This window comes from Alligator mississippiensis, chromosome 4 (assembly GCF_030867095.1).
Source record: "Alligator mississippiensis isolate rAllMis1 chromosome 4, rAllMis1, whole genome shotgun sequence".
NCBI lineage: Eukaryota > Metazoa > Chordata > Crocodylia > Alligatoridae > Alligator > Alligator mississippiensis.
This window is the reverse complement of record NC_081827.1, coordinates 93,013,299-93,037,995: the sequence shown is the minus strand read 5'-3', so window position 1 is coordinate 93,037,995 and position 24,697 is coordinate 93,013,299. Positions and strand designations below refer to the sequence as shown.

At 41.9% G+C, this 24,697-nt stretch overlaps 1 protein-coding gene across 12 annotated transcripts in view; it reads right to left on the bottom strand.

Annotated features, from left to right (window-relative positions):
- Positions 1 to 24,697, bottom strand: part of ANKS1B (ankyrin repeat and sterile alpha motif domain containing 1B) — an 870,204-nt gene that overhangs the window by 525,477 nt on the left and 320,030 nt on the right. For 7 of the 12 annotated variants that reach the window (XM_059726322.1, XM_059726321.1, XM_019480905.2 and 4 more), the window contains 2 exons: positions 9,911 to 9,934; positions 7,212 to 7,348 (listed from right to left, as the gene is read on the bottom strand). In XM_059726322.1, coding sequence (XP_059582305.1) covers positions 7,212 to 7,348; positions 9,911 to 9,934 — 161 coding nt within the window. The remainder of the gene's footprint in view (positions 1 to 7,211; positions 7,349 to 9,910; positions 9,935 to 24,697) is intronic. The other 5 variants (XM_059726323.1, XM_059726330.1, XM_059726325.1 and 2 more) reach the window with 1 other exon arrangement.

The window sequence follows — 24,697 nt, the reverse complement described above, 5'->3', positions numbered from 1 at the left end:
ATCAGCCCAACCCCTCGCCCCCAAGACAAGCCACCTGTAGCCTGCCACCCACAGTGGGATACAATGTAAGACTGTGTGGGGAAGCTGCTTGCTGCTGCGAGCTCCACACTGCCTTGGTGAGGCATCCCCTGCTTGCATGGCAGCAGCTAAGGGATCAACCCCATGCCGCGGCTCCCAATGTTGCTGCACAAGTAGGGAACACCTTGCCAGGGCAGTGCAGAGCTCACAACACCAAGCAACTTCCCTGCACAGCCCTGCTCTGCCCTGCAGCACCAGGTTGCACCCACTGGGCTGTGGAGGCCCCAGGGGAGGGCAGCAGGGCGGGGAGCCCGAGCCTGTACTGGGCAGCCTGTGTCCACCCTGTGCACAGATCTGGGGGAATGGCCCGCCTTCCCCCTGTGGGTACATGCAGCATTGGGAGCTGCCCACCTCCCCCCATACCCAAGCCCGCGGCAGGCAAGCAACAGAGAGGGGGAGCTCGACTCCAATAGCTGCTGCCTTCCACGGACAGGAGCCAAGGTTTGGGCACTAGCGCAGTGGGGGGGCAGAGAGCTATGGACCAGGGTCTCTGGCCCTGTAGCCCTGGTAGCTGGGTGTCCCCTCTGGCAGGGCTGTGGGGGTACCATCAGGGCTGGTGGGTTTGGGGGGGAGTGAGGGGCACCAGCAGGGCTGGGGGGCTGTGGCTTGGGAGTGAGGGGCCTGGACCTGCATTCTGTGAGCTAAGAGGATTGGGGGGGCTCTTATTTTCCATTATAAAAAACCCAAAATCAAATACCAACATTTTTAGGTATTTAGAATTTATTTTATTATAGTGAATGAAGCCCTGGTAGGCTTCCAAACTGCTTTAAATTATAGATATATCAATAAAACATTGTGTTCAGCTGATACCTATATATCTAGTGGCCTTTCATTTTAATCACAGATTTTAGGTTTTTTAGCAGATAATTTGCAATTTTTTATCAGGGAAAATCAGAATCCCTGGTGATTGAGAACAGGAAGCAAAGTCATCCTGACCAACCTGATTTCCTTCTATGATAAGGTGACAGGCTTCATGGATGAAGAAGAGCAGTGGATATGATATACCTTGACTTTAGCAAGGCTATTGACATTGTTTCCCAATGGCATTCTTATTAAAGAGCTAAGGAAATACAGACTAGATAAAACCAGTTTGATCATCATATTCATCACAATCATCAATGGCTGAGTGTCTAGTTGGGAGGAGTATCAAATGGGGTTCTCCAGGGGTTTGTCCTGGGTTCAGTATTGTTTAATATTTTCATTAATAATTTGGATGATGGGATTGAGTGCAAAATGCAAATTTGAAGACAACACCACGTTGGGTGGAGTGGCAGACTCTGAGGAGGACAGAACTAGGATCCAGAGCCACCTTGACAGACTGGAGAAATGGTTTGCAATCAATGAGATTCAACAAAGACAAGTACAAAGTTCTACACTTGGGATGGAATAATGGCATGCCCAAATACAGATTCCAGAATAAATGGTTAGGCTGCAGTACTGCAGAGAAGGACCTGGGAGTTACAGTAGACCATAAGATGATTATGGGGCAATAGTGTACTCTTGTTGCGAGAAAAGCCAACAACATACTTGGCTGTATTAACATGAATGTCATTTGCAAATAAAGGAAAATGATTCTTCTATTCAACACTGGTGAGGTTTCACCTTTAGTACAGTGTCCAGTTTTGGACACATGCTTCAAGAAGGATGTGGACAATTTGGAAGGAGTCCAATGCAGGACCTGGGAAGGAAGACTTCTGAGGAAAGGCTCAAAGAACTAGGGCTATTTCATCTGGAGAAGAGAAGACTGGGGGTGAGGCCTGGAATTTGATTACAGCCTTCAAGTACCTGAAGGGCAATTGCAGAGATGGATGATGGAGATGGTCTTTTCTTCATGTCCATAAGGGAAGGAAATAGGAGCAATGGTCTCAAGCCGCAGCATGGGAAATTTAGATTAGAGACTAGGAGGAATTAGGGGGCAGGGGGCTGGACTTGAAGATCTTCCAAGGTCCCTTCCAGCCCTAATATCTATGAATTTTCTGCCTATGGGTGTGGTCAAGCATTGGAACAGGCTACCTAGAGGAATTGTTGAATCCCCATCCTTCAATGTTTTTAGGAGCAGGTTAGACAGACGCATGGCTGGGATGCTTTAGTTCATGGATGCTCCTGTTTTGAGTAGGGGGCCGGACTAAATGAACTTGTAAGGTCCCTTCCAGCCCCATTTTTTTCTATGATCCTATGACTAGGGATCTCCACAAATCATGCCATAAGTGGCCCTTGCAGCAGCTCCTTCAATGTTTTTCATTTTGCCACTTGCACTCCCTGTCCCTGCTTAGTGAAGGGATCCTGCCGGCTGGGCTATTTGCAGCTGATTGCTGGAGAAGCTGAGGGAAGCCCAGTGATCTGCAGCAAATGGCCCAGTTGGTGGGACCCCTCTGCCAATCAGGGATGGGGGTGGAGAGGCAAGCAGTGAAATTAAAAACCTTATAGAAGTCACTGCAGGGGGCACTTCTGGCGTGATTTACAGACATCCCTACCTATCTCTGATACCACAGTCTTCTCTTCTCTGGGCTAAATAACCCTAGTTCCCTCAACCGTTCCTAATTTGTCATATTTCCTTGACCTCTACTCATTTTTATTACTCTCCTCTGGACTCTTTTCCATTTACTCCAAACTGGACATGGAGCTCCAATTCCACTAAACAAAGTGGAAAAAATCACTTCCCATAATGTATATAGTCTTGTTATTAAAACCCAGTATGCCATTAGTTTTTATTTATTTTTTTAACAATGTCTTACTGTTGTTTCTTATGCCTTTTACAGTTCACTAGATCCCCAAGATCCTTTACTGTAGCACTACAGCATAGTCAGTTATTCTCCATGTTGTATTTTTGCATCTGACAAACAGTTGGATGAGATCAACTTGTGGATGTGGAACAGCTGGTAAAATCTGAACCAGGCAAGATAATGGTGATCCTGGTTGGTAGAAGAATAATTTTAAAGAGTCAGGAAATAATGCAGTTTCCTGAAGGCATACACCCACAAATAGCTGGTTCAGTCTGTAGTTTAAAAATGCTTTTGTTTTCCCTCCAGATGCTGAATTCCCAAAAGGTATGGACAGATGTAATGCTTTGAATGTTCTTAAATACACTTTAAACCCCAAAAATCTAGACAAAAAGTCACTTTTGACCAGTTAAAACTTCCTGAAACATTTTAAATGCAGACCAGGAAAGTTAAGAGGTATTTTGAGCTAGTCCTTGAACTAGTTCAATGTTATGTGTGGGCACAGAGCATTCTGTGCCTAGTGTCTAATCAGTCCTTCAGTCATCACAAACTGCACCGCTCCTTATGCCCCCCAAACCCATGGACAATGGAGTTGTGCTGGGATGCAACTAGGACTCTACTGCCCAAAGATTTATTGTCTACAGAGACCACAGTTGCTGGTATGGGTAAACAGAAAGCTTCTATGTTCATTTCACTTCCTTACCAGGGATCCCAGGCTAATTTGGAGAGGGGGAGGAGAAGCTAGGTTGTGGGGGAGGAGAGACTTTGTGGCCTACTGCTTGTGGTCACCAGATGGTTGTGCCTGCAACAGTAAACACCTGTCAGTTGCTGGGTGGTGGTGGTGAAACTGAGCTATTGCACAATGGACACTTAATAGAATGGAACGGCTCAGTGTGAAGTGAATTAGCTCATTAACTGTTAATTGTTCTTTATCCTCTATGCCAGGGGTTGGAAAAGCTGGGGAATTCTTGAGGGGGCCCAAGAGCAACCAGTCCCCTGGGAACCTCAGGCAGGGGGCCACAGAGCTCCCCAACACCTAGCAAAACCCTCCACTCCAGCTCCCTACCCCAATCTGGGTCTTCCTCCCCATCAAAGGGAATTCTAGGGAAAACTCTGGGCACTGACCCCTGGAAGGCATGATAGTCTGAGTACTCTAACACTCCCTGGTGGCATTTTGGCAGGAGTGCAGTCCTTTGGCAGTGTACACATGGACACTTTTGTCCAGAGGCCTTTGTGATCTGGCTCCCAATCAGTGACATTCTTGGAGTGGTTCAAGTATTAAGTATGTCCATACACAAATAATAGCATTCATGGGTAACATTTCTATCATCTCCAGGTATTAGAAGACTCAGTCTCATCCTAGCAGATGTAGCAGGATTACCTTTCAGAGCTTGGGTTGAGTCCCAGGCTTGAGATCCTGCTGTTTTGATTGGTGGAGCTCATCCACCAATCAGGAGGCAGCAAGAGAAATAAAGTCATGCCCCTTTCCTGAGAGGAGGGGGAGAAGAGCTCTCCTAGACCTGATTGAAGACTGCAAACTGTCAAGTCCAGAAGACTTCAGGGGCGGAGCCCTGGAGTGTATAAAAGGAGCTGCGTGCCCAGCACGAGGGATAATGCGGTGAGGGACTTAAGAAGAGCGGAGCCAAGAAAAGCTGAGGAGCCCTTTCCCAGCAGGCAATAGACCCAGGGCTCCTGAAGCCGCCCCTGGAGGAACAGCCTTGGGAATGGTGCAAGACTGCTTGGGCCCATCATGGTGTGCAGTTCGGTGCATGGAGCCCAGGCTTTGGGAGCTGCAAGCAGTGGCTTGAGCCTGCAACTCTGGCAAGTCCAGCGGGCCACACAGTGCTCAGGACAGCGAATGGAACAAGGGCCTTGGGGCCCGCAGTGAGGCGGCTCGAGTCCCATCTCCCAGCAAGTGGCCAGGTCCCACGGTGCGCATGGCAACACAGGAGCCCGAGCCTTGGGAGCCAGGGAGCAGCGGAGGCTACTTGGGTTAGCCACCCGGCATGAAGATGGCTGGATGGAGCTTGAAGGGCCTGGCCTGTGCTTAAACAGCCCTTAGTGCTGAGCCAGGGCACGGGAAAACAGTAGTGCTGCTGTGCGAGGCCCAGCACCCAGAAGCCAGCAGCGGTGGTGCAGCAGCTGTGAAGAGCTGAGCCCTTGGTGTCCAGAGTAGGGTACAGGGTGAGGAGAAACCCAGCAGTACAGGAGAGGCCTGGAGAGGCCCTCTAGCAGAGGAGACCCCATTGAGCTGCGCCCTGACCACTGCCACCTGAGGAAGCACTAGTCATTCAGGGGAAAGACATTTGGGGTGGGCAAACCCAGAGAAGGGGCTGGGTGAGCAGGCCCCCACCTAGTCAAGGCCCTAAGGGAAGCAGCCCCTGATGCTTCCTGGACACCACCTCCCAAGGGACCCCATTGGAAGGACTATCTCTTGCCATGGGTCAGGGACTAGATTAAGGAAAAATGTTATTATGATTGTTCCTATTTGCGCCTTATATTTTGTAATTGAAATGTTGTATTGTGATGTTGTACTGTGTTAATGCTGCTGAAATTGTTTTATTGTGATGGGTAAATAGTGTTATTTAGGGTTGACCTTGGTTACTGGTTAATGTTCACTGTGTAAATATATTTATATGATATTTCATTTTATGTTTATGTGTATTATAACTCAATAAATTGTATATAGTTAAGAACTTTGGGCTTGGGCTAACTCTATAGAGGAAACAGGAATCCGCTCAAAATTCTGGCATTCCTCTCACAGCACCCGCTTCTGCCTACCCATTCCATCCAACTGAAAATAGGGCACACCATCCTGAATGAGCCCCCAAAATGTAACCCGGGTACACCCAAGGGTGTGCCCTATTTTCAATTGGATGGGATGGGTGCACCGAACCACGCATCGTGATGGGCCCGAGCAGTGTTACACCATTCCCAAGGCTGTTCCTCCAGTGGCGGCTTCAGGAGCCCTGGGTCTATTGCCCGCTGGGGGAGGGCTCCCCAGCTTTTCTTGGCTCCGCTATTCTTGAGTCCCTCACCGCATTATCCCTCGTGTTGGGCACGCAGCTCCTTTTATACACTCCAGGGCTCCGCCCCTGAAGTATTCTGGACCTGACAGTTTGCAGTCTTCAATCAGCTCTAGGAGAGCTCTTCTCCCCCTCCTCTCAGGAAAGGGGCATGACTTTATTTCTCTTGCTGCCTCCTGATTGGTGGATGGGCTTCACCAAACAAAACAGCAGGATCTCAAGCCTGGGACCCAAGCTCTGAAAGGTAAGCCTGCTACACAGACAATGACTGGGCCTATAATTCATACATTTGGAGTCCCTTAGTTAGATTCTCTATTCCATCCATTACAGAACACTTCCAAGTGCCTCCCCCATCAACCTTGTCCTTTATACTGACCTCCCGTGAAATAGTTAATCTAAGTTCCAGAATTTAGTCCTTATCTTAAAAGGTGCTCAACATTCTGGACCGGTGAACTTATGAGACCACCTCAAATTGTAAGATTAAGACTTATCAACAACCTCCTCTGGCACAAGAGAATTCGGGTAATGCTCATCTTTACAATATCAAGAACCTTTTCAAGAAGGGGAGGCTCCAAGACTGTGTAAGGAGCTCCCTGAGGAACTGAAGGCAATCACAAATCTTATCAACTTCTGATCTGAATGTAAGGCTCATTTCTCTGACTTTATTTTCTTAACATAGATACATAGCTATATGGATATTAAAACCACCCTACCAAAACAAGACATACAACTATACATACATCTCTCCTTGGGAAGACAGTGGAGGAAACAACACATGACAGAAGTTAGTTGTGATACTTACTGCACTATAGTAAAGTGCTGAGATACCATAGCATTGAACATAGTATAAAAAATATATAAAATAAATCATTAGAAATTCATGGAAGAGTTTAAAATTATATAGAGTCATGGACAAATGCTAAGAGAAGATGAAATAGATAGCATATACAAAGTTCTGAAACCAAGTGGATGGAAGAAAATTATAGAGAGGAAAATAAATCCGGAAAAATCTGAAAAGAGAATAAAAGAAGATATTGATAAGAAAAGGAGCAAAATTTGGAAGAAAACAAATGGGACTCAAAGAGGCAGCTAATTAAAAAAAAAAGATGTTGGCATTAACATATATTGTGAAAAGAGAAAGTTGTATTCTTTCTATACAGTGTTCATTTGCTCATTGCAGTATCAGAGATTCTAATTTCTCCACATCTAAATCAAGATCATTTTCTGAAAATAGAAATAAGTTTTGTATCCTTCTAGTTATCTATCTTTGAATTATCTATATTTATATTTTCAAAACATCCTTATTAGAGTAAATAGTATGCACAGAGACACTGTTGAGAAAGTGAGAAAGACAAGTAACAACAGAATGCTTATTCTGATCACCTACCTGAGGGCGTATAACTTTTACTATGTTTTTAAGTGCAGTGTCTGGTGATGGAGGAGAGCAGTCAGGTGTTGGGCCTGTAGAGCTGTTTCTATGGTTACCAGTTCCTGGTGCAGTAATTGCTACCTGAGGTGCATTATCTGTGAATAAAAATAGCATTTTGATGAACCTACAAGTACAGTATATCAATTAAAATCAGAAATTCCTTTTGAAAGCAGGACAGTATTTCAACTTGGAAAAAACTATTAATATTTTCAAACACATTTAGTGAGAAATATACTACAAATGTACCATATTTTTATTAGATGTTTTCTTTCCCTGGAAGCTATCTACCACCCCCTGTGCTATCTAAATATATGTGTATGCAGAATGGGCAAGACTATACCATTTAATTTACAACTATGAACCATTCTTTACTATTAAAAATGCTTCTTTTTTAATCAAAACAATTTTAAGGCTGACTATTGAATGCAGATCAATATTGCTGTTTGGTCAAGACCAGTTAGGTATCAATTTAGCATCATATTTAACAGCACATGAGGAAGCTTATAGGAGCCAATAGGACTCCTCATGTACTTAAAGATCAGCATTTGCTGAAGGTTTGTTTTTTTTGGCTTCAGCCAGAATACTCCTATGAATTAGGTGTGCTAGTGCGACAGAAATCAAGGAATGTCACTCATCAAAATGGGAATTTTCTTAAGAGGGATATGAGGAAGTTGTAATAAAACACTTCCTAGAAACCAATTACATATAGGACCTATTCCTCAATTACATTAAAGTAAATGGGTACACTGCAGTCACTGCTGTGACTACAACTAATGTAGACATATTTCAGCTAGCTTTTTAACTAGCTAGTTTAGCTACAGCTAGAAGAACAGCAGCATCAGCAAAGAGCTTAGAAAAAGGCTAGCTTACCTGAGAATCCACCCATCAATTCTGAAAAGTTAGGGTACTAAACGTACTCAATTAATTGAGTCTGCTCCAATGCATGCTTATTAGCAAACATCAGAGCAGGTATTGGGCATGTATATAGGTGCTAGTTTTGCAGTACACACTGAGCTTTAGACTAGAGTTATGGGACAAGCAGCATCTGAATTACCTAGTTTAAAGCTCAGTCAGGTACATCTACACGAGTGACTATAGTGTTGAAATACTTTTCTTTTTTTACAGGGGCCTTAAATGTGTTTTATTAATCTTTGATATGTTTTATGCTGCCAAAGCAATCTTAATATAAACGAGAATCAGGACGACAGTACGTAGAAAACAGTTTCCTAGTTATGACAGTAACTGAGCATCGGTACAATTTACTTTGTTTCCTTATAATATTAAAATCTTTAAAAAATACATGTTTTAATCCAGTATCTGAGAGCAATTCTATCCCAGGGTAAGGGCTGGGGCTGGTCATGGTGCTCCTTTATGGCTTTAGAATCTGTGATTGCAAATTCCACTATTGTTCCCTTCGTGTATGAACCATGAGAACAGAATTGGTTGTATGATCTTTAACATATTCATAGTATTTGCATCACTGCATTAAGGGAATGACTATAATCAAATCTCATGCTTCAAGTCTTAAAAGACTTTTTTCCTGGATGTGAAACTGGTTAGATGTAATCAAGTCTTTTATTTTTGCTTTCCCCTGGATCATCAAAAATTGGCCACAGCTAATTATGGCCCAGTAGATGAAGTAGACTATTGTTCTGACATGGTACAGAGAAATTTTTTCTGTAGGTGCTTGGTTTGGATGTCATGTGTGCAGGATCAATTTGAAGGCTTGGTCCAGAATTAGAAAGAAATTATCCCCCAAATCAGACTTGAATTTACTTGAATTTACCTTGAATTTACTTTCCTCTCCAGTACAGAGCATAGCTTGCTTCCTAAAATTACCTGGGCATCTCTTACTTAATCAATCCCCCTCCATCACTGGGGTTTTGAGCATGGGTTTCATCTTGTTATTTCCTGTTATCTGTCTATAAAACACATGTAGTCTCCTCCATACTAAAGCACATTAGTCTAGCTGAAATTTTTGTGCTCGATAGAGAGGGAGCTGGATATAATATAATGGCTTCTGTTATATAAGAGGTCAAACTAGATGATTTAATGGTCATTTGCAGCCCTAAAATCTTTGAAACCTCACTCCATATTTAGGTCTAATTCCTACTTACAGCTAGTGGTGTCAGATGACACCATTTCAATCATGAAAAGGGGCCTTAGAGTACAATTACTACCACTTCAAGTTTTCTTTACAGTTCCAGGGCGGTATATAAAGCAACATTAGTGTAAATACTAATTAGCATAAATAATAACCAGGCCTTTTAAAATCTAAGGACAGTTATAAGCATTCCAATAAATACAAATATGTCAAATTCTGCATAGCAGACAAATAATATCTTTCAGTGAAAAAAAGTATACTGGAAAAAACAACTGTTCAACTTTTCAAGCTTTTCTGCTTTCTCAGGGGAATGAGGTAGAATGCACCTAGCTGTTTCTTACAAGCAATATCCTTACAATGAGCAGCCATTATTTTCACGGTATGATTCACTCATTAGATGACCAATAATGCTTTACTACTTGGGTCTTCCCCATGAGAGAGAGTATCACTACCACTTCAGCTTAAGTATATGACATTCATTGTTTCATTAAGAATAAAACTTGAATTAGTTTTCTTAAGTAATTAAATTATAGAATAATTTGAATGCTCTTACTTTTTCTTCTTGCTGGAGACAAGACTGAAAAAAGAAATATTTAAAAATATATTCAGACTAATGTAAATGTCAATGCAACAAGTCATGAAAAAAGGAAACAATTCACCTCTGAAAGTGTAGGAAAGACTTTCACCTATGCTTACTCGTCACTGTGCATAACCAAAACCAGGGCAGCAGTGAGCCAATTACGTCTCCCAAATGTTCTGCCAATTCCAGACCCAAGTTACTGTAGTTGCACTGGCATGTACCAGTTGCCAATAGCCCCAAAACCTCTCTCTCCCCCACCTACCCTTATACCCTACAAACTGGCTGTTATGAGGAGGGTGCTGTAGGAGCCAGGTCTGGTTCAGTGTCCACTTTCAGATTTATTACTCTCTCTTCCCATTTGTATGAGAGCAAAGGAAGAGAGGTAGGACAATGAATAGTCATCATACTTTTTAATTCAAAATAACCAAAATTATTAAAAACCAGTTTAGGACAAGGGTGTATATAATCTTAGCTCAGCATATATTGACAGAATTTAGTTTCTACAATGTATGCATGGGCGATCCTATTAATTTGGTTGATTGGTTGGTTGCACAAAGTACAAGTCATCAGAGAATTTAGCCAGATGAGGCTGTTCATAGATTTCAGGGACAATACGAGCCATTAAGTACTTTGATCAAGTCATCTCTTAATCATCTCCTGGATAAACAAAATAGATTGAACTTTCTTAAGTCTCTTACTATAGTCTTTCCAGATCTCAGAGTATTCTGTACAGCTACGCTTTTCTCTATCTTTTTCAGGTTTTCAACATTCTTTTTGAAGTGCTATCAGCAGAACTGAAAATGATAATGGTTCCATTAATACCATATGCGAAGGTAATACTACTTTCCTATTCCTATTCAATATTCTCTTAGACATCACAGGATTGCATTCACTTTTGAAGTTACGGGATTGCTCTGTAATGTGGTCATGTGGTTTCTACCATTGTCCAAATCCTCTTCAGTGTCACAGAACTTTAGGAAACTGTCTCCCATCTTATAAGTGTAGCTTATACTCTTTAATTCTAGATATGTGAACTTGCATTTGGCTATATAGTAAAGTATTTTTTTTTAAATAAATCTGTTATTAAATTATGTGGATTTGTCTGTACAACAGAGCTGTCCTCATCACTACTGGCAGATTTCAGCAGCAGTAAAATACTTTAATCTTGTTAAAGATATTGGGTAGCACTAGACCAAGTACAGATCACTGTAGATCTATCAGTTAGCTAGCTTGTAATCAATCAAGTATGGGCTGCATAAAATTATTTTGAACAAAGGCTTTTTATCAGAATGTCATGAGGGGGCTTAATACTTTATAGAAATCTTTTTTCCCTGATATATTTACCTTATCACTACAGTTTGTACCATATAGCAGTGAAAAAAGATTCTTGTTCCATTTGGCCTCTAGTCTCCCCTGGTCTCTAGTTCAAAATTGTTGAGACTTAATATTGACATCCAGGTATTTTGTTCACCACAGCACAGTTATTCTATAACAATTAAACTTGTAACTAATCTTTCATAAGAAAAAAAAGTTTGGAAATTAATTTCTCCATTCATACAACCATTTACATGTTTATAAGATAAATGGCCAGAATGATTCATACTGTTGCAACACATCCTTCACGTATATAATGATGTTTAGGATGACAGTGTATTTGGTTAAATGCCCATTTAGTACATTCTTGGGAATCATATTAAGTACATTTTTGGGAATCAAAACCCAAGCCCAGGATTTCAAAGACTAAAGTCTACACAGTTTGGTATCTACATTCATATTTAGGCAGTCAAATGAATTGGACTGGATTTTCAGGACTACTGGCCACATCTACGTGAGACACTGAATACACCGTCATTACTGCACAGCCATTTAGTACTTGCATACACAAGTACTAAATGACTGCACAGTAACCGAAGTTACTGCTTAGTAGCATAGCATCACTGAATGGCTTTTAGGTGACGCTGACTGCATAGTACCTCATTACTGCACAGTAGCATCATGTCACGCTTTGTGCCACATGGCACTATGGCACAGTAGTAATGAGCTATTGTGCAGTCAGCGTCTCATATAGATGTGGCTACGGAATATCTATTTACTCTTTTATTCTTGAAAGATGCCACAGTTGAACTATAGGTACCAAATCTTTTGAAAATCTTGGCCGTTATCTTTCAAAGATCTTATTGACTTTTGGGCCTTATTTATTTTTTATCAATACGATAATGTGTGGATTGTTTTCACTCAGACTGTTCTTTTTCTGGCTAGCTAGCAGGTGATCATCAAGAAATAAAAAACATGGAAAGAAATGGTGATCCCAATCATGACTAATGGTGAATGCTTATACCGGCAAGGGTTGCTTAAGATTAAGTATCTTCCATATTGCAGTGTGTTTGGTTGTAGCCGTGTTGGTCTGAGGACATAGGCAGGCAAGGTTCTTTGGGTAGATGTGATACCTTTTATTAGACTAACTGAGTAGTTGGAACAAAGTTCTTTGCAAGCTTTTGGACACACGCGCCCTTCTTCAGGCACAGGGAGACTCTGTAGTTGTTTTAAGATCTCCAAGGAATGAAAGAAGCCATAGCTGTAGCTTCTTTCATTCCTTGGAGATCTCAGAACAACTACGGAGTCTCCCTATGCCTGAAGAAGGGTGCTTGTGCCCGAAAGCTTGCTAAAAACTTTGTTCCAACTACTCAGTTGGTCTAATAAAAGATATCACATCTAACCAAAGAGCCTTGCCTTCATATGATTGAGTACACACTTTGAAAACCTATTTTTGTCCTCCATAATTTATAGAAGGCAGAATAAAAAACATATATAACTTCTTTTCTTTTCACTGCAAATTATATTACTCTTGCCAGTTAAGTATACTGCCATATATAAAACTGAAATACAAAAAAGTAATTGTTTAATTAGAACTGTAAAGAAATAACGTATCTGAGAAACAGATTTTACAAGTTCAAATAAAACATGAATTCATTGATATTTGTCCCCTTTTAATGCAATAAAATAGTAGGAAAAAAACCCAACAAAAATCTATTTTTCAACAGCAGTACACAATATTAATGTGATTAAACATCGGCAGTTTTTCAGTTTCATTTTATTTATATACATTGCAGTGTAACTTTGCATTAGCAATTTCCTGATGGATGGTGGTTGTCACCTTTGCAAAGCATTTTGAGACAATCAAACGATAGGCACTAGTGTAATGTTTTTTCTTATTACTATTGTTGTTTTCACTGTCATCATTTTGTTGTCAAGTATGCCATTACCAAGGAGAACATGAGTAAAATGGAAAGGTCTTTTTAAAAATACCATCATGTTCTTAAGCAGTCCTAAAGAAACAAAATGCAAAAGGCCAGAAGCAATTCAGCTGATATTTGACAAACAGTGCTAGAATTAGATTTCATTCCAGAGGCATGGCTTATCCTAAAGGGGAAAAATAGCCATTTATCTTCTTATATTTTTACTATAAGAAAATGTTGGTGATCCAAGAGGTCCTTTTAAAAAATCCTTACATATCCAAATGGCAATTTTATTTTTGAGAATGTATTCAAATATAATGTATACAGCCTCACTACTAGCAAGTAAGGGAACAGACTGGCTACTTAACCTTGGCTGTGTGGATTAACAATAATCTGCAACTAGACTGTGTGCTTATCACTTCTTATTAGTTTTCCTACATGTACAGATTGTAAATGATTTCAAGAAAATAGCAATAGTAAACCCAAATAATATACTTAAAAGGCAAAGCCTAAGCATTGCAGAAGCCATAGCTTGTCACCATGCTGTATAATATAACATCTAGAAACCAGATATATGGGTATGATTCAGCTCTTGTGTGCTGTGTTGGTGACATAAAACAAATGTAAATATCACTTTGTTATTAGCAAATTTCTAGATGCTTTGTGCTATTGGTGTAATGAAAAATATCAGCATGTATCAGTGAATCTGGACTTTTATACCTATTTACCTACAATTTACATCTCATCTGAATTGTAGATTTAGAAGTGAGATATTTCTGATACTCAATATGTTGCAGAACAAAGGAAGTAACAATAAGTAACACATTTGTTGACAACCCAAAACAGCCATGCAAGGAAAAACAAAACAAAATGCAGAATAATTTACGAAACACCAGGCACATTTTAAATACTGGCTCTGGAGAGGATTTATCACACTTTTTTCATCTTGATTACTTCCAACAGAGTTCTATGTACAGTAGAATAAGATTCCAATATGACCACACTTTTATGAAGTTATTGATACAGTAAATGATAAAAATGAAACCACTCTTTTCAGGTGGCATCAATAATGAAAGCTCCGCAGATATCAATGAATTTAATGTAACAAAGGTATATAAAAAAGTAAGAAGAATGACAGATTCAAACTGCAGTGTTCCAGTGGTTAAAAAAAGAGAGTATGGGTTTGTTTAAAAAAAAAATGTTTCACCTGAAAAAAAAATTATTGGGAAAGTTATATAGCATGGGGTTTTTCATAGATTTCATAGACATTAGGGCTGGAAGGGACCTCGGAAGATCATCAACCCTTGCCTTCAACTCGGAAATGTGAGATGACTGTCCTCCAGCAACAGTCAACATTTGGGAATGGAAACATAAGGGCCCAAGCCCTCAAGAGAGTTGAAGCCAGCTAGCACAGACCCAAAACTAAGCAGAGAAATCTGCTGGTGGAAGCTGTGCTCATTCAGTGCTTTTTTAAGGCAGCCTCCAATGTTGTAGGGTTTCAGACTAAAAAGCTGCCCTACCCCAGAAGAATCCTAGAAATGAATCTTCCCTCCTTCCCACAGCACTACCCCTTGACTACACAATCTAAGAATTAAAGACAAGAGCTTACAACATACATATTTTGGGATCTAAAGGCAGCAGAAAGATTACTAGAGAAATTTAGAAAAAAGCAGATGGAAGTATCAGGCATGAAAACAGTAGGTAGCTGAACTTGATACACAGGGAGAACAGTTTAATCCAACTGTTTGAATTTGTTCTTTTGAATGCATTTTGTTTCCTGTATACTTAAACCTGAATTACCATTGTTCTGAGTAGGATTGTAAATATATATCTGAAACTGTTTTGCTGAAAGCACTTGCAACTATAACTAGCCCAATCTTGGATCTGATAGCTATTTTGGGATGGTGTTTGGAATTAATTACCAGTGAAGTGCATTCTAGCGGCAGCAGGGAGTCTGTTTAGTTGTTTCTGCATCATCCGTGAGAGTTTGGGTATGACTATTATCAACTTTTTATTTCTTCTCATCACCCACCTGCAGAAATAGACCTTGGAATTGCTTCAGTTTTGCATAACCCAAGTAGTGCCAGGCAACTTTCTGGAAAAATCTCTGTCTCATTAAGTACAAGTGAGAGTTGATAGGTCATTCCTACACTTCCTGAATAATCTTTTGGGCCTCTAAGTTGTAAATGTCTAACAGAGCATTCAAAAAAAACCAAACTATGCCACACAACTGTCCCACATTTTTTTTCTATAACCACAAAAATGACAGACTTGTGTTTGGCTTTTGCCTGTTATAGTGAAATGTTCACGTTGTCTGCTTCTCTCTATACATGTTTTTGGTCTCAGTGGTTGTATCTACACAAGATGCAGACTGTGCAGTAGTGTATTACTATGCAACAGCAGGGTTGCATGGCACAAAGCGTGATGCAATGCTACTGTGCAGTAGTAACAAGCTACTGTGCAGTCAGTGTCACCAAAAAGCCATTTGACAATGCTACTGTGCAATAACACCTTTTACTGCAGTCATTTAGTACTTGTATACACAAGTAATAAATGATGGTACAGTAATGACTGAACAGTCAGCCTCTCATGTAGAGGCAGCAAGTGTGGTAGTTGCTTTATTTCTGGAAGATTAATGAAAAGCACAGAGATGGGAAAATATTTTTGATTATTTTAGTCATTCACTCAAACACCTTATTGATCTTGTGAACTACTTCCAAAAGGGCACAAGCGGGTGGAGGGAGGAAGGGCTGATTTAAGTTAATGGCAACATATCATTGACTTCAGTCGGAGCAGGTCTGGAACACTGACTACTGTTTATACTGTGTAAATCCTTTAAACCATTTAATACTTTACATCTCACAAAGTAAACAAACTGCATATATAGTAAGGGTGTGTGAAATGCACCGTATTTGATTTGGATTCGGCCGAAATCAGCGACAGTGATTCAATTTGTTGATTTGAATCACTGTCGCCAATTTGATTCAGCTGAATCCAAATCTGAAGATTCGATGCAGATTCGGAGAATCAGTGATTCGGCCATAGACACAGCTTTAAATGTTTTTTCTATATACCTCAAGGTACCAGGCACAGCTTATGAATGCTGCGATGCTGGGGTGGATGGAGTGTCCCACAGGAGCACGGTGGGGCCCCCCGCGTGCTTGACGGTGAATCCGGAAGTGGACCGGAAGTACTTCTGGTTCACTTTGGGGTTCGCTACCGAGTGCACAGAAGGGCCTCCCCACAACTCCCCCCAGTTCAGCGATCGGTCACGGGAGGACACAGGGTTCCCCCCCAACTCAGGATGCACCAGTCGCTGAGCCAGAGGGAGGTGGCATGGGGGGGTCCCCCTGCATGCTCCCCAGCAGACCCAGAAGTGGACCGGAAGTGCTTCTGGTCCACTTCCAGGTCTGCTGCTGTGTGTGCTAGGGACACCCACCTACACTCCTGTGGGATGCTCCATCTGTCCCACCATCTCAGCATTCACAAGCCACCAGCTGCCTTGAGGCATGTAGAAAAAACATTTAAAGCTGTGTCTATGTCCAAATCATCAAATCTTTCCAAATCTCTGGAACAATTTGGAGGTTCTGATTTGATTAGGAGAGATTAAAGTGTTTCCTGATTTGATTCAGATTCAGAGATTCAGCCACCAAATCGGGCTGAATCTCCGCTGAACTGATTCAGCGACCAAAGCTTCTCACAGCCCTAATATACAGTCAAACTGTGTTGTTCATACAATACTGTCTGTATTCAAATGACTCACAAATGAGTTCAACTTTATTTAAAAAACATTTCACAATGCAACCAGAGACAAGCGATATGAGTAAACCATCCTAATCTTTTTAAACAGATGGTAACTATTCCCTTCAGGGACTTCTCTTGGTAGTGACCAGACTGCAGCAGTCTTGTAAGACCCTTAAGTATTTACTTATCTTCAGTCCCCTGAATGGCAGTATAATGTCATTTCCACACAATTAGATATACACAGTCTTCAATTTGTGTGAAGTATCAGCTAGTTAATAAAAATATTTATTAGAACATAGCAGTTAAAACATTTGGAATCCAGAAAATTCTAAAAGAAGATTATTTAAAATTGACTTAGTTATGTTATAATTAAGCATGAACTACTTTAACATTGACTTTATAATCCTTGATATAGCAGTTTTTTTAAAGCTGTATAACCTAGCCAATTAACTATTAGATTTTAAGAAATATGTACATTTCTTAATGTCTTTCCATCTCTTTGGCTTATTCAGGACTTTAAGAAATCCAGAGGATACCTTTCTAGATTTCTCAAAAACATTTATATTAAGGGCTGCCATTAGCAAAGTTCATAAAGTCTCTTAGAGAGGCTGCACACTGCATGAAGTCTGCTAAAAAAATCCCTTAATTTTAGGAGCTACAAGTAGCTATAGAATTTAATTTAAAAGTTAAGCACCAAGTTTTCCAAAATGCTCAAAAATATCATTTCCATTGAAGAAAAATTAATAAACCAAATGTACAGTTTCAAGACTAAGCTGTTTATGAGATATGTGGCCCAATTCTTCTTTGTTAAGCCTGCTTTGCTGTTCTAAGAGACCAGTGCAAAACAGATTTAAACCCAGTGACTTCAAGCAATGAGTATTTCTCCAGTTAAAGGGAAGCCTCCAATGGCACAGAGTGGAATAAGCAGAACTTGTTCTACCACCACCTCCAGCACAGAAAGTGTAATCAAACTCAAGAGTTTTCTTGTTGTCAGGACTGAGGATACAGAATGATCCATGGGGTTAGAAGGGACTTCAGAAGGTCATCTAGTTCAATTCCCTGCTCAAAGAGGAATCATCCCTCTCTAAACCATGCCAGCTAAATGTTTGTCAAATCTGCTCTTAAAAATTTCTAATGAAGAGATTATACAGCCACTCTAGGGAGTCTGCTCCAATGCTTAACCACCCTTATAGGGCGCAGCCACACATGCAAGCACATGTGCTTGCAGCAGCTCAAATAGAAGCAGTGCAAATTTGATCTGGGGCTGTTTGCCTCAGCGCACATGCCCAGACATGCACTTTGGTGTGGGGCAAATTGTACCACTTGGGGCAAAATAACCCTACCGGCTCCTCCTGAATCTGCTTGCTCTCAGGAGCTTCTGGGGCCCAGCCAATTGGTACCTGGGGACACTACTCCTTGTGCCAGCCGGACTGCTGAAGTAGCCCTGAGAATTCCCTGCACCCTTTGCCCATTGCAGCTGTCCGGCAGTGGGGGCTGCTGCCTGGCTGTGACCTGTTGTGTGCCTGCCAGACCCAGAAGGGGACTGCACAGCCAGTAGAGGCATCTGCCACTCTGGGCCAGCTGCCAGTGGGCTGTGACTGCAGAGCGCCTTTGTGTGGCGCTACTGCCATGTGTGCTCCCTGCCCAGCTATCTGGGCAGCTATTGCCCAGAAGATGTTCCCAGTGTGGTGGCCTACTCTGAACTGGCCCCAATTGGCCAGAAGATCAGCCACCTCCAGCTGGGTCCATGAAACCAGCTCTGAGCAGGCTCCTCTGCCTGGGTCCTGACACTTGCCTCCCTAGCAGGAATTCTGGTGTTCCCTATTTGAAAAATGAAAAATCCCTGATAAAAAAATCCCAAAGTCACTCCGTAAAACACCCTGAAATCCATGTTCCTCCACTATTAAAACAAAAAAATACTATAGAGAGAGAGAATGAGAGACAGCGATCAGTTGGGCAATATTTTATTGATATACCTACAGTGTTAAAGCAGTTTGGAAGCCTACCAGTGTCTCTATCATCATAAAAAAATTAATTCTAAATACCTATATGTTTTGCTGTTTGCCTTTGGTTTTCTTACCATAGAGCAGTTAGAGCTCCCTGTGACCCCTTCACTAACCAGGATATGGGGACAGCTGCCCCTACAGCCACAGCTCCTGCCACCAGGTCTTACCCTGTCTGGCTGCTAGGCATGCAGGGTGTGTGTTGGGGGGGATGTGGGATTTGCAGGAGGGAGGTGGAAAGGGGGGTGGGGGGATGTGGGTGGCTGTGGAGGGATGTGTGAGGCTGTGGGTAGATTGTGGGGGGAGTGTGCAGGCAGGCTGCTCAGGAGGGATGGGCTCCCTCCCCCCGTGGGCACAGCCCCCCTGTACAGCTCACAGACTGCCCCCCACAGGGCTCTAGCCCCCCTGCAGGGTCCACATGTACCACCCCTGCTTGATCCCCAAGCCCTCCGGATTGCTGCCCCGCCTGGGCCCATCCCTCGCCAGCTCCTGCAGCCCCCGCAATGGCTGCCCTACCCCCTGACCTCGCCCAGACCCCCCAATGGCTTCCCTGCCCAGCCCCATCCCCTGCTTGCCTCCCCAGCCCCCTGATGACTGCCCCCCCGGCTCAGCCTCCTGGCGCTTAAAAAAAACCCCAAAAAGCCACACACACACCAGCAGTAGCAGGGCCTATGGGGGCTCTGGAGCCATGTGGCAGAGCCCCCTGTACAGCACAGGGCAGCAGAGCTCCCTGATCACCCCCCCACCTGGCCCCACCCCTGATGCCCCCCCCACTCAGCCCCAGCAGTCTGGGACTCAAAAAAAAAAAAAAGTCCCACACTCACCAGCAGTAGCAGCTTCCATCAGGGTCACTGGGGGCTCATGGCAGAGCCCTCCCTCCATGAAGCATAGGGCAGCAGGGGGCAGCGCGCCCCAGCTGCCTGGTGCCCGCACTGCCACTGCCCCATCATGTGGGTGCAGCCAGGGTCAGCATGGCACTGCATGGCTCTGTACACTGTTGGGCAGCTGAGACCACTGCAGCTGTCACCTGGGTGCCACACTGCATGGGGAGGCTCTGCCACAAGGCCCCAGTCACCCTGATGGCAGCTGCTACTGCCAGTCAGTATGGGGCTTTTTTTTTTCTTTTAATTCCTTGGATGCTGGGGCTAGGCAGGACAGCAATTGGGGGGGGGGGTTCGGAGGGCAGGCGGGGGATGGGGCCAGGTAGGGCAGCCATAGGGGGGGCTGGGGGAGCAGGTGGGGGATAGAGCCAGGTGGGGCAGTGATTCAGGGGTCTACTTACTGGCAGGAGCCTGGGTCCAGCTAACTGAGGCTGGCACACTGTCTGCTTTGCACAGGCAGACAGCATGCTTCAGCACCAGGGCGAGGGCCAGCCATAGAGATGCTCTGGCTGGCTACCAGAGAATCTCTGTAGAGGACTGAGACTTCAGTTGCCTCAGGGCACGGTCCGGGACTGTGCCCTGCCCTGTTTTTTTCCCCCACAGTTTTTTTTGACCCCTGGATATCCAGGGGTCTAATTTTGTCCCTGCACTGTAAATTTGCAGCATGGGGAATGTTTTTTCATTCCTGCATGTGCCTTTTGCAGCATCTCAAAGGACTTTGAGATGCCTCAAGATGTACGTGTGCACTCGTGTGGACGTGCCCACAGTGAGAAAGCTCTTCTTACCATCAAGTCAGAATTTCCCTCGTTGCAATTTAAGACTGTTATTTCTTATCCTGCTCCATGTGGACATAGAAAAAAAAATCTATCGCCATTCTCTTTATTCTCCCTTAATATATTTGAAAACTCCTATCAAATTATATCACCAGTTTTCTCTTCTCCAAGATAAATAGTACCAGTGCTTCCAACTTTTCCTTGAGTCATGTTTTCTAGACCTGTAATCATTAGATGGCTTATAGTTATATATATCCCTCAACCCATGCCTTCCCTGGGTTAGTCACATCATGGGAAAAAAAATTAAAAATGAATTGCCTCTGATTTTATCCAGGTAGTCATATATTATTAGTTTATCCAAAAAGTTAGAAAATTAAAATCTCTTTTGCTACAGGATCATACATAAGAAATGTCAAGCATACTACTTAAATTCTGTGAAAGTTATTGAGCAGGACAAGAGAGGAAGGTCAATATCAAACTATTAAAGGAAAGATAACTGGCTGGGAAGTGACCCTCTCAGCAGCAGACGTGGAAAGGGATCTCAGAGCCATAGTGGACTCCAAGATGAACATGAGTCATCAGTGTGACAAATCATCAGCAAAGCTAACTGCCCTTTATCATGCATCAGCAGATGCATGACAAATAGAACCAAGGAGGTGCCCCTCTATGCGGCATTGGCCAGACTGCAATTGGAGTACTGCATCCAGTTTTGGGTGCCATACTTCAAGAAGGATGTTGATAGACTTGAGAGGGACCAGAGGACCACTCATATGGTTAGAGGCTTACAGGACAAGCTCTATGAGGAGAGCCTGAGGGATCTGGACCTCTTCAGCCTCCGCAAGAGGAGGCTGAGAGGTGATCTTGTGGCCGCCTACAAATTCATTAGGGGGACGCAGCAAGTGATCAGAGATGCTCTGTTCACCAGGGCGCCTCTTGGGGTAACAAGGAACAATGGTCACAAACAGACAGAGAACAGATTTAGGCTAGACATCAGGAAAAACTTCTTCACGGTAAGGGTGGCCAAAATTTGGAATGGGCTTCCAAGGGAGGTGGTGCTTTCCCCTACCTTGGGGGTCTTTAAGACAATGCTGGATAGGCATCTGGCTGGGGTCATCTGACCCCAGCACTCTTTCCTGCCTAGGCAGGGTGTCGAGCTCGATTATCTGTTGAGGTCCCTTCCGACCCTAGCATCTATGAATCTATGAATCTGTCTTTGACTATAAAAAATCTAGTTTCCTAATAATTCTTTCCACTTACTTTATAGAGCTTTTCTTTTTCAAAATGCTTTCTGAATAATGACTAATTATCACATATTACTACCTATGGAGTTGCTGCTGTTATTCCATAACCTTAAAATTTTTATTCTTCCTTATTTAAAAGTATATTTTAAAAGGAATGAATAGATTGTACTTGTAACAGAGATGCATGATGTTTCCTCAAAAGTGTTCATGAGAATTACATGGTCTTCTTGGCTAACTGATTGCACATATTCTGCTTTCCCATAAGCCTCAGGTATGGTTCTGAATAGGTGAGATGCTATTCTCTGAATTACACAGAATACCACTGCAGACCACACAATTTTTTTGTTAGTACAATCTGAGTTTACTGTCTGCATATGCTCCATATTTCAAGCCTCACTAAAGTTAAAAGCTTTATCAACCTATTCAGTGGAGTGTGTAGTCACAAGCTCTGGTCACATTATATTCACATGGCTGATAAATAGCAGTTGAGTGAACTATTTATTCAACATACTGATATTTAACCTGTGATGGTGGTTCAATCAAAAGAAGTTAGTAATTATCAGATTTGTCAAATACTTTCTGGCAATATTTCTTGGCCTATAGGTTGTTCACAAGCTGTTTGTCACAAATATTTGATACTCAGATTTTAAAAAAAGTTTGGCCATGCATGTCATATGGTACATTTCTTTTTTCTGGTTGGATGAGTATAACTGTTAAAATTATATTTTCATTTCCAATTCTTACACTAAGCATATTCTTTCCAAAATATTGTGCATATATGTTAGTATTTGGTCTTTTCATCACATTTTGAGACAAAAAAAAGTAGTATGTTGCATACTAGAATTTCTATGGATAGAAATTCAATATTTTAATCAGTTCAACTGGTCAGAAATTGATTTCAGTTATTATTACCAGTAGTTACCCAAATATCTAGCTGGGAAGGGATAACATGCTGGGGAGATATGGAGGTAGTAGAATTTCTATTGGAGCCAGCCTGTTAAGAAGTCTTTTTTTTACTATTAAATGTCCTATGAAGGGCAGACACAGTTGAGCGTGTTAATATAGTGTCCTATAAAAAAGATAATATGGACTGGGGCAAAGAGAAGAGAACGGTCTTTCTGAAGAGATTTCCTGTTTTTGAAAACAACATTTTCTCTGGTACACTCTTAAGTGAGTTCTTCTAGATTTTCATGATTAGGAAAAATGTTTTGGGGTGAAATTAGGTATTAATTAATTAGTCCATCCAAAGTTGCTAATTATTCTATCTAGCAATGATATGCTGGTTCTATAATAAAATATGTAGATTGACAGTAATATCCAAGCTGCAATATTTATATTCAAGTATTGTCTTTATAAAGTCTGATCATTCATTTCTTAGGTACTCAATATTTCTATTTGAGGTGGCCTTCAAGAAATGTAAGTTATACAGAGATGAAATAAATGCAAAGAAACGAAAAACAACTTTCTGGCAGCAAGCTGTACATTACCATCAGGAAGAACAGATGCAGCAAGGGAGACAGAAGCAGAGAAAAATTGAAGTAAACAAGATCTTTTATTATTGAACTTAAAACAGGAGGGAAAATCTTTTTTGACAAAATGTAACACTGATTACCTTCACTGAGAACCATTTTTAAGTCAAGTCACTACCACTGTACAAAACAAATAAATCTGTTCATTATGTACAGTAGTGGTTTATTGCTGTAATTGCCAAATATTTTAGCAAATATTTTGAATTTAACAAGCACAAAGCAAACTGTGCCAAGAGTCTCGCTTGCTAACAGTTAAGTTACAGACAGTTTACTTCATAATTCTGTGAATAAAAGAAGTCAATTCCTGTTATAACATAACTAAAGTTATTCAAATGTTACATATAAAACCCTTTGGTAGAATCATTTCTTAACTTTTCATACAAATTCTAAATTACAATGCTTAATTGTAGGGGACTAGATGACTAAAGACATTAGAAACGAGGTATGAAGCCTTTTACCCTTAGGATACTATTTTCCAGAACTGTTTCAACTCAGCAGTAAATGAAAGATAATATTATTGGCAGCTGTACTTAGTTTTATATGAAATAGGCTAAAACAATGAAGCCCCAGTTGCACTGCTGTCACACAAAGAAAACTTCCAGCAAGGGTTCTGCTGCAGTAAGAACTGCCAAATCAGGCCCTAACTTTTTAATGGTAGACTGTGAATAGCTCTAGTGGAATTACATACTGTAAAGTTACCAGATGCCTTCAAGTAGTTATACAAAAACTCCTGGGTCCTCATTCTGGTATTGAATGCAAAGTCCTGCATTTACGATGGAGCAATCCCATGCACCAGTACAGGCTGGGGGCTGACTGGCTGGGCAGCAGCTCTGCAGAAAAAGACCTGGGGGTTACAGTGGACAATAAGCTGAATATAAGCCAGCAGTGTGCCCTTGTCACCAAGAAGGCTAATAGCATACTGGGCTGCATTGAGTGTTGCCAACAGGTCAAGGAAAGTGATTATCCCCCTCTATTCAGAGGCCACATCTGGAGTACTGTGTTCAGTTTTGGCCCCCAACTACAGAAAGGATATGGAAAAATTGAAAAGAGTCCAGTGGAGGGCAACAAAAATGGTGAGGAGGCTGGGGGGCACGACTTGTGAGGAAAGACTGAGGGCACTGAGCTTATTTAGGCTAAAGAGGAGACTGAAGGAAGATTTGATAGCAGCCTTCAACTATTTGAAGGTGGTTCCAAAGAGGGTGGAGTTGGACTGTTGTCAGTGGTGGCAGATGACAGAACAAGGAGCAATGGTTTCAAGTTGCAGCAAGGAAAGTTTAGGTTAGATGTTAGGAAGAATTTTCTTACTAAGAGAGTAGTAAAACACTGGAATGGTTTAGCCAGAGAGGTGGTGGA